Source organism: Aspergillus steynii (genome assembly GCF_002849105.1).
Source record: "Aspergillus steynii IBT 23096 chromosome Unknown P170scaffold_10, whole genome shotgun sequence".
Lineage (NCBI taxonomy): Eukaryota > Fungi > Ascomycota > Eurotiomycetes > Eurotiales > Aspergillaceae > Aspergillus > Aspergillus steynii.
The window spans coordinates 1,122,694-1,134,479 of NW_020194407.1; the positions used below are offsets into that span (position 1 = coordinate 1,122,694).

An 11,786-nucleotide genomic window follows, 5' to 3' on the forward strand; every position below is an offset into this window, starting at 1 on the left:
TTTTATTGTAGATAACTCGGAGTTTACTATCCTGCGTACTGAACCAGTTAAGCATGACTGCGGGCGTGGGGTTTACCCGCGCCGGGCGGCCGAAGCGGGCAGCTGATCGTGCGGGATCGGCGATAACTCATTTCTTCCCGTCTGGACAGCCTGGAGACTCTTCCTTCCAAAGTTCCATCTCGACTGTTTCCAGTTCTCCAAGGTAGATCCATTCTGATCCCCGTCAACTTTTGTGGAGATCCTTACCCACTGACTCCCTGCTTCTAGCTAATTTCCTCTCGATCATTCTTACCCGCCCGTCCTTGTGAATTTCCTTTTGTCATTTCGCCCTCCTTTTTCGATACTCTCTTTTGCGTCATACTTTGCTCAATACCGCCGGCCGGGAACCTTGCTTTTCCTTCTTTTTTTCTTTCTTGTTCATCGTTCATATATTCCTTAGAGACTCCGTCTCCCCCGACTTCACGATGTTCACCGTCGCGCGCCGAAGAATCCTAGATGGACTGAACCGGAGGTACATCTACGGTCGCTTGGTAGGTCACGTCCATGATGCGCTCATTCATTCTGCCTTGCACGTCGCACACTCCCGTCTTCCCTCAACGCCAACCCCCTTTCCTCACCTCCAAATTAAATGAGAACTCATCGCTGATGCTTTCGCCGTCATTCTTTCTGATCGATAGCCCCTCCTTCATACAATCATCTTTTTAATCGAAATGGCGGCGGCTATGCGGCTCGCCGCCAAATTTAACTCCTACTATGCGGAGAAGCCGGGTAAGCCTCTATTCGCCCCCAATAAGGGATATAAGCCACCTCTAACATAAGTGTTGCCTACAGTATTGACTACCATGGTGACCAACGCGGTAAGCACAATGCGCCTACCATATTGCGGCCTTGACGACGGCGGAGATTAATACATTATGACGAATCCAGATCCTCGGTGGCATTGCGGACACTACTGCACAACTTATCACGGCCTTTAGATCTCGCCCCAGCAGTGGCCGTACTGACGGCAGCGACTTCATCTCCATCGAAATTCATGACCTGGACAAGGAAAAGCCCCCGGCGCTTGGAGAGCTTGGCCTCTCGAGACATGCGCCGCAGCCTTTCGACTTCGAGCGCCTAACTCGTTTCATGTCCTATGGTTTCTTCATGGCCCCGGTTCAATTCCAATGGTTTGGTTTCTTGTCCAGAGCCTTCCCACTCACCAAGAAAAACCCGACTCTCCCGGCTTTGAAGCGGGTCGCCGTTGATCAGTTCATCTTTGCCCCTTTCGGTACGGAAACCCCTATTTTGGTGCACCGACCAAGGGTCTCTTGTTAACCACCAATATCTAGGTCTGGTGTGCTTTTTCACCTTCATGACGATCGCCGAGGGTGGCGGAAGAAGAGCTTTGGGACGCAAGTTCCGCGACGTCTACCTGCCGACTCTGAAGGCCAACTTCGTCCTCTGGCCTGCAGTTCAGATTCTGAACTTCCGCGTTGTGCCAATCCAGTTCCAGATCGTAAGTGCAATTCTGTACGCTTCAAAGCGCGCTGACAGGGCCCGGGCTAACTTTATGTTTTCTTCGTAGCCCTTTGTATCCACCATCGGTATTGCCTGGACTGCGTACCTGTCCTTGACCAACTCGTCGGAAGAAGAGTAATTCAAGACGCATGGCCGCCTTTCTGCGCTTGATTCCCCTCTTTGGCAGTCTTCGATTCCTGGTATTTTCTTGTGTTCTTCTATGTTTCTGCTCACTCGGCGTTGGAAGTGACCACGGGGCGGGGTGTTCTGATCGGGTTCCTATGGACGGTGTACAGGTTTATCCACCGTTGTCGACCATGTTTCAACAGGCGTTTTCTTCAGGCTTTCGCTATACAGGACAGAGAGAAAAGAAAAAAGAGTATCATTATGCAAGGCGGACAGCACCGGGGGTGCAGAGGATAGAACACCGAAGGCCCGAGGTCCTCAGGCCACCCACCTCGTAAGGTATAAGGTATTGATCAGACAATCCTCGGACGAGGCCAAGAGCAGCAAAGTCCCCAGACACCCGACGCGGCAAATCCCAACTCCCCGGCTGGCCCAGCCCGAGGCTATCAGGGGCAGAGTTATCGTGGCAGGCAACGCATGCCCGGATGCTTCCGTCATCGATCACTGACATCAGTCCCGCAAGCGCCCGATGCGTCAGCGAAACTCTCACCGGACGCCCCACCAGTGCGACAAAACCAATGCCAGCTACCCCGCCGCTCAACCGACCGGTTCAGACTCACCGTGAACGTAATAAGAAGGATGTTAGTAGCGTACCGCCTTTTTCTCTCCCTCCTGTCTTCTCCTTCCCCTCTCGCTGACCAGACTCCGCGATAGTTTGATTGTTTGACCATCCCCTTCCGTCACAATGTCTCTCTCCAACAAGCTCGCTATCACTGACGTCGACCTCAAGGACAAGCGTGTCCTGATCCGGGTATGCTCTTATCCTAGGTCTCCTTAATTCAGGGGCCCATCCCCGTTCGGAGCGCCTGTGCTAATCCTACGGAACCAACAGGTCGACTTCAACGTCCCTCTTGATGCCAACAAGAACATCACCAACAACCAGCGTATCGTCGGTGCTCTGCCCACGATCAAGTACGCCGCCGAGAATGGCGCCAAGGCTGTTGTCCTCATGTCCCACCTCGGCCGTCCCGACGGCAAGAAGAACGACAAGTACAGCTTGAAGCCCGTCGTTGCTGAGCTCGAGAAGCTGCTCGGCAAGAGCGTCATCTTCACCGAAGACTGCGTTGGCAAGGAGGTCGAGGAGACCGTCAACAAGGCCACCGGCGGTCAGATCGTTCTCCTCGAGAACCTGCGTTTCCACGCCGAAGAGGAGGGTAGCTCCAAGGATGCCGAGGGCAAGAAGGTCAAGGCCGACAAGGACCAGGTCGCCGAGTTCCGCAAGGGATTGACTGCTCTGGGTGACGTCTACATCAGTAAGCTTCCATCCTTATCGTCATAACATTGACCTCGCAACCCACTGGAGGTCAGTCCATGTGAACGATCTTTCTAACGAATGTCGTCCTCTACAGACGACGCTTTCGGAACTGCCCACCGTGCCCACAGCTCCATGGTTGGCGTTGACCTGCCCCAGAAGGCTTCCGGCTTCCTGGTGAAGAAGGAGCTCGACTACTTCGCCCAGGCCCTGGAGAAGCCCCAGCGCCCCTTCCTGGCCATCCTCGGAGGTGCCAAGGTCTCTGACAAGATCCAGCTCATCGACAACCTGCTGTCCAAGGTCAACAGCCTGATCATCACCGGTGGCATGGCTTTCACCTTCAAGAAGACCCTGGAGGGCGTCAAGATCGGCAACAGTCTGTTCGACGAGGCCGGCAGCAAGATCGTCGGCGACATCGTCGAGAAGGCCAAGAAGAACAACGTTAAGATCGTTCTACCCGTCGACTACATCACCGCCGACAAGTTCGCGGCCGACGCCAAGACCGGCAAGGCCACCGACGCCGAGGGCATTCCCGACGGCTACATGGGTCTGGACGTCGGCGAGGAGAGTGTCAAGCTGTACGAGCAGACCATCGCCGAATCCAAGACCATCCTGTGGAACGGACCCCCCGGTGTCTTCGAGATGGAGCCCTTCGCCAACGCCACCAAGAAGACCCTCAACGCCGCCGTCTCGGCCGCTCAGTCCGGCAGCATCGTCATCATCGGCGGTGGTGACACCGCCACCGTTGCCGCCAAGTTCGGCGCCGAGGAGAAGCTCAGCCACGTCTCCACCGGCGGTGGTGCCTCGCTGGAGCTGTTGGAGGGCAAGGAGCTGCCCGGTGTTTCTGCCCTGTCGAGTAAGTAAACCAAAAACAACTTGGCAAATATTCCATTGGGAAAGGGTCGACTTGCCAAATAAAAGCTTTTGTAATTTGGCATGTATAAAGCCTTGAATTCCCCCGCATCTTATTTCATCTTTATGATTTTATGGCGGGCCCTGTTATTTATTTGCAACCCCCGGAACGAATGTAATGTACGACATTGAATTTAATAAAAAAAAAATTGAAATGCATGTTCTTTTCTTCATGATCTTCTTTCTAATAATTGAGCGAACGCAGCTACGGGTCCTAAACTATGAGACTAAGTAATCTTCCATCCGTGTGGCCTTCCACTCAGCACTCATAGCAGAAGGGGATGGAATAAACCAGACTCCTCGCCAGCGGGAAACCCTGCTAAGCTCCATCACGCACATCTGTAAATACTCCTAGAATGGAAACTGTAGATAGGGGGGAGGGGCAACAAATGCAAAATCTCACAACCACGTCTTTCAACCTTCTCACGAGTTTAACAAGGAAATACCATACGTATTGAGATGGGGTTCAAGGGAAAAGTCCCATCTAGATAGAGATTGCACCGCACCATCCAGTACGAACATCGCTGTCTGTGTCTCTGCACCTCTCCGCTCACAGCCTAGAAACAGCTACACCAGCTAGCATCCATAGCCACTGCCATGTTTGACAGAGAACTCCGGTGCTCATTCCAACCAAGGCTTTCCCCCCCCCTCTCTCCTTTCCTGATGGCTTGTTTCTATATTCTGGTTGATATCGTCGTGGTCAATGGTTCATCATATAATGGATTGCTGATCGTTCGATGGGCGCTTCATCGAGATGCTATTTGGACTAGGCTAAGGTAGACTAGACATGATCTTTTCATTTCATTTTTCTTTCTTTTTTTATTGATCCGAAGTTGGGGCCCCCAAAGCTCAACCGGGTATCTTAACGAGATGCTTCGACTTTCTTTAATTCTTCTCTGTTGGGCGAAGTGGGGTGTCAGTATCGATCAATATGTATCAAGCTCAAGATAAGAGATGATGATAAAAGAAACAGAAAGAGACAAAGAAGATAGATAGATAAATAGATAGATAAGAACAAGACGCGAGAGAAACGTACTGCAACTGCTTCGAGAAGTCCTCGGCGGCATCGTCGTCATCCCAGCTCTCCTCCCACAGATGGGAATTGGCGCCGTTGGCCGCTTGTTCGGTTTCCTCTTGTGGCCAGTCTAGAGGATGGGAGAGATCATGGTGTCAGCGCAGTCCATCCTAACCGCCGAGTGCGGGCTCATCGTCGTGAGGAAAAGGGTAGTCATCGAGATCGAGGGGATTGGGACGACTGCTTGAGTCTGTCTGGCTGGCGGACTCACCTTCAACGGGGAAATCCTCGAACTCGTCGTCTTCCTCGAGCACGGGGGGCTTCTGTTGCTGCGGTTGCTGCGAGGGCTCGGTCTTATCTTGGGGCTGCGTGGTGTTCGACATGGTGGGCGGGGAGGGTGGGAGTGTTGTTCGGGAGCTTGATGAGAGAGTGGGAGAGAAGGGCGAGATGAGCTGACAGGAGCACAGGATAGGAGGACCGGAGAAGTAGCTGAACAGGGTATATAAGGACGATTGGGATGAGAGCTGCCGGTAAAGAGAGAGGAGCTGGAGAAGTGGCGCTGAGGCCGCTCACCGCCCGCGGACAAAGGCGGTTGCTGGCCTGAGGCGGAGGGTTCCCTGGACTGGATAAAACGGTATTAGAAATAATTGGAATTATTTTTTTATGAAAAGATATACTCGGCATTAATTTTAAATTGGATCTAGATTGTATACAGCAGATGGACTCCCATGGCTCAGGATCAGGCGGACGGCAGCCTTGTGCCCCAGGAAGCACCGTACTACGTAGTCCGATGATGTATTGCCAGCCTGCCTTGTCTTATCCTTAAGATTTCCATCTCACGGCCGGTGCGGTTTGGCTCCGCCTCGCCGACTGGGTGGACCACGGTACCTCTGGAAGTTCCCTTTCTTACCTCTTTCTTTCCTTCATCTTTCTCTTCCCCTTCTGTCTCCGTCTCACACGATACTTGATCGTTCCTGGTGCCCGTCCGCAAGGTGATGCCATCGGAAGGTCTCCACTAGATGGGAGACGCTGCATTCCTCGCATTCCGTTTTCTCTCGGGGTTCGGACCCCTGCGGCTCCCGCTCTAAACCAAGAATCTCGATCGGTTCGATCGATTTAATATACCGGTCGATTTTTTCTTTTCGTTCATTATACTTGTTTCCCCCTTTTCTGGTCCTGTTCCTCGCTATTCACTCGGTAATCACGGCGGCCCCCAGACTTCGGAGTGCAATATGCTTCGAGTAGGCTCCTGGCTCTATGGCAAAAAGCCAGCTGCCAACACGCAGTCGCTGGACTCGTTGACCGAATTGCGAGATCGTGAGTCTTCTAGATGAATCTCCACTAACTCGGATGTTCCGGCTGACACCGTGGGGGCGCAGTTGAGGATGCGATGAAGGGTAAGCTCGCGTGCCCTTCGCTTTGGGAGCCAAGACGTCACGTTCTAACCGATCCCGAGCACAGCCGCGACGCTGATCCTGAACGACGATGTCGACGGGGCTGAAGATGGCCTTTCGGAGGGAATCTCATCCTTTCACAACGTGTGTATTTCCCTGCGCTATCACCAGTGGCTTGGGGGACTGACCGCGGTGAAATTCCGATCTAGCTGGGCAGAGGCGTGGTCGCATTTATCCGGGCAACGTTAGGTTTCGAGCAGGAGGTGATGCGTCAAGGTTTGCGGGTCTTCTCTCACGCCGTGTGCGCTTCTCTCCTAGTGGATGGCTGATTTTGTTCCCCTCGTAGCGTCGGAGCGACTCAATGCAGCCGAGAACAGTGCCTACAATGATCAGAGCAAAGCGCAGCACAACTCACATGCGCCGAATTCGTACCATTCGCAGATCTATGCGCCCGGCACCGAGTTCGCGCTCTGTCAGGCAATGGCCCAGCTGATGAGTGCCGTGGTGGGCGTACTCAACGAAAGTCTCACGGAGAGTATCAAAGGATTCTATAAGTTGCGAAAGGCGTATATCACCTTGGATGGGATTTTGAAGATGGAGCAGAAATTCATGCAGTTGAACCGGTCGGGCGCTACCACTCCTACCGAACTCCTGCAGTCTTCCAGCCACGCTTCGGGCCTGGATGCAGCTAAAAACCCCGATGCGAACTCCGTGGAGGCTGCGGGGCTTTCGCAGAAGTTGTCCGACATCAATGTTTCTAGCGAAGAGGAATCGACGACGGACGCGTCTTCGACCCGGAGTCCCGCAGACATGCTGAGCCATGACCCAGACTCTGACATCTTCAAGAACGAGATTGACGTCTTCGTGCATTCTGGCGCTAACTTCTGCTTTGGTATTCTGCTCTTGCTGATCTCGATGGTGCCGCCGGCGTTCAGCAAGCTCCTCGGAATTATTGGGTTCCATGGCGACAAGGAACGAGGGCTGCGGATGCTGTGGCAGGCCAGCAAGTTTCACAACTTGATTGGCGCCATCGCTGCGTTTGCAATCCTGGGGTACTACAACGGTTTCGTGCGCTACTGCGACATCATGCCCGACGCAGTCCCGGGCGACGAAGGAGACGTCCAGGGCTATCCTCAGGAGAGGCTGGAGTCGCTCCTCGCAAAGATGCGACAGCGATTCCCCAAGAGCCAACTTTGGCTCCTGGAAGAATCGCGGATGGAAGGCGCAAACAAGAATCTCGAGCGGGCGTTGGAACTGCTCTGTGGCGAGGAGAAGAGTCCGCTGCAGCAGGTGGAAGCGTTGCGCGTGTTCGAGCGGAGTTTGAACGCCATGTACCTTCACAGGTACGAGCTCTGTGCGAAGTCGTTCCTTGAGGTAAGTGACCTGACCTCCGCAAACGCATCCGAGGGAAATATGCTAACTGATAATATAGTGCGTCGATCTCAACTCCTGGTCTCGGTCCTTGTATTATTATATTGCGGGGTCGTCGCATCTCTCTTTATACCGGAGCACGACCGGAGACGCCGAATTGGCGGCCAAGCACGCGGAGAAAGCGACCGAGTACTACCGAATGGCACCTCCGCTGGCAGGGAAGAAGCGGTTCATGGCGCGCCAATTGCCGTTCGACGTCTTCGTTACACGAAAGATCGCCAAATGGGAGGCTCGCGCCAAGGAATGGAAGGTGCCACTAGTTGACGCCGTGGGTGTCGATCCGATCGAGGAGATGATCTTCTTCTGGAACGGACACAGCCGCATGACGACCGACCAGCTCGAGGAGTCGCTCCAGAACCTGGCCTGGTCGGAGAACGACGCCAACAAGAACTGGTCGCGCGAGGGGCCCGAAGAGAAGGCCATTCTACAACTCCTGCGCGCCGCCGTCTGGCGCTCGATGCGCAAGCATGACCGGGCGAAGGAGCTCATTCAGAACTCTGTCTTGAACCACGACAAGACGCTGTTCACGGGCCATCTTAAGGACAACTGGGTGCATCCTGCCGCGCACTTCGAGATGGCCGCCAACCTGTGGATGGAGCGACCGAACTACGTTGCCGTCCACGGTGACGGCTCGGGCGATCCTCCTGCCGAGGCCAGCAAGGGCGACGCGTCGACCCAGGTCGAGAAACAGAAGGTGCGGGAATGCAAGGAGTATCTCGAGAGGGCGTCGCGGTGGGAGAGCTACGAACTGGACGCCCGGATCGGACTGAAGGTGACGGCTGCGATGGAGGCGGTGCACAAGTGGGAGAACACGCATTCTGCCAGCACCAGCGGATGAATTGACGATGTATAACGAACCATGTAGACTTGATTGATTGCACACATACACGCCATGCATGCGGGCTTGTCAGAAGACTGGTCCTCTTGACGAGAACCCGGGCAAATAGAGGGACTGGGAATGAGGGTACAGGTACATAAAAGGCTGGATTTATAGTTATTGATCTTTGATTTGATTGACATTCCTGGGAGATATTCTCCGTCATCTGTAAGCCATCGTAGGCGCATACTCTGTCCATAGTTCACTGTCACGAGGCTGATGACTCAGGATTTTCTCGTGATTTCAGCCCTGCGGAGGCTCCGACTTTCTTCTTTTCTCTCTTCTCTCTTCTCTCGGCCATCCACATTGACTCATTCGATGCAAATTAATTACGTTCTCCATCCATTCTCCATCCACCTCTACCATCAGCCGAATCAAAACCAACCACAAAAAGCTTGCCCTCGAAATCCCCACCCCCAAAGAATCCACCGCGGCGAAATTCCAACCGTTCCAGCAATTATCTCCGACGGGCCAGTAGTGGCGATCGTCGTTCCCCGAGGTGGACCTTTGGGCTCGGAAAATAATCCGGGCGGATTTTTACCGACTCCAACGGCTGTCGCCCGCGTCTTGGCCGCAGCATTCGGCGAATAGATAGACTCGCCGAATCTGCAAGTACTCATAAGAGAAGGCCAGAGGGAGAGGCATCGCAGACCCTGAGAACCGGTGAGCTGGTTCTTAATCGATTCGCCCTTCTAGTGGTCTCTAGCCCCAGGCTGACGAGCCCATCCTCCACCGCTTGCAGGTGTCTCCACACGACTGATTGCTGATTGCTCGCTCGGCGATTGAAACCGAAAGGTCCTTTGTCGGACGTCCGATGGCCTCCCAGCCTGTAACGGACCTGGTCCGGCTAAGTCGGCTTGCTGGTCCGTCATGGATCGGCCTTGGAGAAAAATGTTAAGAAAAAAGATTCTTGACTTTGACTTATAAACTACTTTGGTTCCTGTCAGATTTAATTTTTAGGAATGCCCAGACTGGTTTTTTCTTCCCCTCCATTGTAATGACGTCGGGTGTTAATCGCTACTAATCGACTGACGTTCAATTGCTGCTCGCTCTGTTTTTGGAGATCGCTTTGATCGACACCGGCCATTGCTGTCAAATGTCAGAATTCTTATCTTGATTTTCAGTCTTGTGTCTTTGAATTGCGACCCAACGACTGCCAACTGGGGTGTTCCGGTCTCACAGCCCTTGTAAATACTACCCTCATCAAGCGTGGCGATTCATGTCGCATCGCCATGGCACGAGAAGAGACAGATCAACTGTCGCAAACTTCGTCCTCCGGCATTGATTCCCTAGAGGAACAAGTCACGCGCGACGATGCGCACCGGAATGGAACGCTAGAAAAACAAACCACTGCAGCCTCAGGGCTGTCGGTGTTTGAAAATCGCGCGCACTCGGTCATTTCGAGAATTCGAAGTCGAGAACCCGGCCAAGATGCGCGCTTCACTCATCCCCTCTCACATACAAAAACCACAGATGATGTCATCGTGGACTTTGACGGGCCAGATGATCCCTACAGGCCGATGAATTGGCGGTTCGAGAAGAAATGCATGACCACCTTGCTATATGGCTTGACGACGATGGGCGCCACTTGGGCGAGTTCCATGTAAGTTGGATCCTGATGGCTTTGCTGGTTGCGGTGCGGATATTGACTTGGTTATAGCTACTCCACTGGTACGAAACAAGTTGATTCGGAGTTTGGGGTAGGCGAAGAAGTTGGGACTCTTGGTACCTCCTTGTTGCTCTTTGGTTTTGGTATGTGCTGCTTACTACATCGTTAATTTACACTTGATAACGTTTTCTCAGGTCTGGGCCCCCTCGTCTGGGCTCCGTTGTCCGAAGTTTACGGGCGTAAGCCTGCGGTCCTGCTGCCGTATTTCATTGCAGCTATCTTCTCATTTGGCACGGCTACGGCCAAAGACCTGCAAACCATCATGCTCACTCGGTTTTTCGCCGGGTTCTTTGGCTCCGCGCCGATCACCAACACCGGTGGAGTCCTGAGTGACATCTGGACGGCCGAACAACGAGGAGCGGCCATCGTAGGATACGCCATGGCCGTTGTCGGAGGTCCCGTCCTAGGCCCCATCGCCGGCGGTGCCATCTGCCAAAGCTACCTCGGATGGCGATGGACAGAATACGTGAGTCCAGACCCTTCCTCCACGGCGACAACCCCGACTAACAACACCCCCCCTAGCTCACCGGCATCATGATGATGTTCTTCCTCGCCATGGACGTCCTCTTCCTCGACGAAAGCTACCCACCCGTCCTCCTCGTCTACAAAGCGCAACGCCTCCGCTTCGATACCGGCAACTATGCGCTCCACGCACGCCACGAAGAATGGGACGTGACCTTCAAAGAGCTCGGCAACAAGTACCTCATCCGGCCCTTCGCCCTCCTCACCACGCCTATCTGCTTCCTCGTCGCGCTCTACGCCTCCTTCGTCTACGGCATCATCTACCTCAGTCTAGCCGCCTTCCCCGTCGAATTCCAAGAAGTCCGCGGCTGGAACCAAGTCGTCGGCGCGCTGCCCTTCCTCGCCTACCTAGTGGGCATCTTCTTCGCCGCCGCCGTCAACCTCCTCAACCAGAAATTCTACATCAAGCGCCTCCGCGCCAACAACGACTTCCCCGTCCCCGAAGCCCGCCTGCCCCCCATGATGATCGGGAGCATCCTCTTCGCCGCCGGCCTCTTCATCTTCGGCTGGACAGGCGACCCGCGCATCCACTGGATCGGGCCCCTCATCGGCGCCGTCCTCATGGGCTTCGGCTTCTTCACCATCTTCCAGGCAGCGCTGAACTATCTCATCGACACGTTCCAGAAGGTAGCGGCTAGTGCCGTCGCCGCGAATACCTTCCTCCGGAGTCTGTTTGCCGGCTGCTTCCCGCTCTTTGCGCATATCATGTTCCGGGAGATGGGCGTCGACTGGGCATCGAGTGTGCTGGGCTTCGTGGCCATCGCGTTGATCCCTATCCCGTATTTGTTCTATATCTTTGGGAAGAGGATCCGCGCGAGAGGGAAGTGGTCGAGGGGGTCGGTTTACGGGTACTGATCTGTGCATCTAGAGGTATCTCATCAGACGCGGCGGATCCCGAGCGAGGAGAAAGAAAATAAAATGTACAGCAAAAAGATGGGATTGTTTATACCCATCTAGTTGATTATGAAGGAAAAAGGGAGGGAAAAACATTAACTGTTTTGTTCGAGATACCACCATCAGCGATGATT

General features: G+C 54.0%; 6 protein-coding genes across 6 annotated transcripts; 5 read left to right on the forward strand and 1 right to left on the reverse strand.

Moving 5' to 3' along the window:
* Positions 1 to 375: 375 nt before the first annotated feature.
* On the forward strand, positions 376 to 1,973 carry P170DRAFT_64170 (Mpv17/PMP22 family protein). Its single transcript, XM_024855313.1, has 6 exons — positions 376 to 530; positions 678 to 768; positions 832 to 857; positions 928 to 1,270; positions 1,332 to 1,498; positions 1,568 to 1,973. The coding sequence occupies exons 1-6, from the start codon at positions 465 to 467 to the stop codon at positions 1,637 to 1,639; spliced, it is 765 nt and encodes a 254-aa protein (XP_024699182.1). The 5' UTR covers positions 376 to 464; the 3' UTR covers positions 1,640 to 1,973.
* P170DRAFT_441326 (uncharacterized protein) lies at positions 1,375 to 2,244 on the forward strand. Its single transcript, XM_024850287.1, has one exon. It carries the CDS (start codon positions 1,650 to 1,652, stop codon positions 1,962 to 1,964), a length of 315 nt encoding a protein of 104 aa, XP_024699183.1. The 5' UTR covers positions 1,375 to 1,649; the 3' UTR covers positions 1,965 to 2,244.
* On the forward strand, positions 2,222 to 4,253 carry pgkA (phosphoglycerate kinase pgkA). Its single transcript, XM_024847211.1, has 4 exons — positions 2,222 to 2,437; positions 2,519 to 2,939; positions 3,036 to 3,794; positions 4,056 to 4,253. The coding sequence occupies exons 1-4, from the start codon at positions 2,372 to 2,374 to the stop codon at positions 4,073 to 4,075; spliced, it is 1,266 nt and encodes a 421-aa protein (XP_024699184.1). The 5' UTR covers positions 2,222 to 2,371; the 3' UTR covers positions 4,076 to 4,253.
* Positions 4,254 to 4,712: 459 nt separating this feature from the next.
* On the reverse strand, positions 4,713 to 5,248 carry P170DRAFT_480831 (proteasome regulatory particle lid subunit SEM1; the record flags this gene model as incomplete). Its single annotated transcript, XM_024853816.1, has 3 exons — positions 4,713 to 4,746; positions 4,887 to 4,995; positions 5,137 to 5,248. 3 exons carry the CDS (start codon positions 5,246 to 5,248, stop codon positions 4,713 to 4,715), a joined length of 255 nt encoding a protein of 84 aa, XP_024699185.1.
* Positions 5,249 to 5,703: 455 nt separating this feature from the next.
* P170DRAFT_441329 (TTC39/IML2 family protein) lies at positions 5,704 to 8,707 on the forward strand. Its single transcript, XM_024850288.1, has 6 exons — positions 5,704 to 6,182; positions 6,245 to 6,262; positions 6,327 to 6,403; positions 6,469 to 6,535; positions 6,606 to 7,633; positions 7,692 to 8,707. The coding sequence occupies exons 1-6, from the start codon at positions 6,098 to 6,100 to the stop codon at positions 8,526 to 8,528; spliced, it is 2,112 nt and encodes a 703-aa protein (XP_024699186.1). The 5' UTR covers positions 5,704 to 6,097; the 3' UTR covers positions 8,529 to 8,707.
* A 1,092-nt stretch (positions 8,708 to 9,799) lies between these two features.
* P170DRAFT_430890 (MFS transporter) lies at positions 9,800 to 11,613 on the forward strand (the record flags this gene model as incomplete). The annotated part of the gene is made up of 4 exons (XM_024847991.1): positions 9,800 to 10,170; positions 10,228 to 10,319; positions 10,371 to 10,702; positions 10,759 to 11,613. 4 exons carry the CDS (start codon positions 9,800 to 9,802, stop codon positions 11,611 to 11,613), a joined length of 1,650 nt encoding a protein of 549 aa, XP_024699187.1.
* Between the last annotated feature and the right edge of the window lie 173 nt (positions 11,614 to 11,786).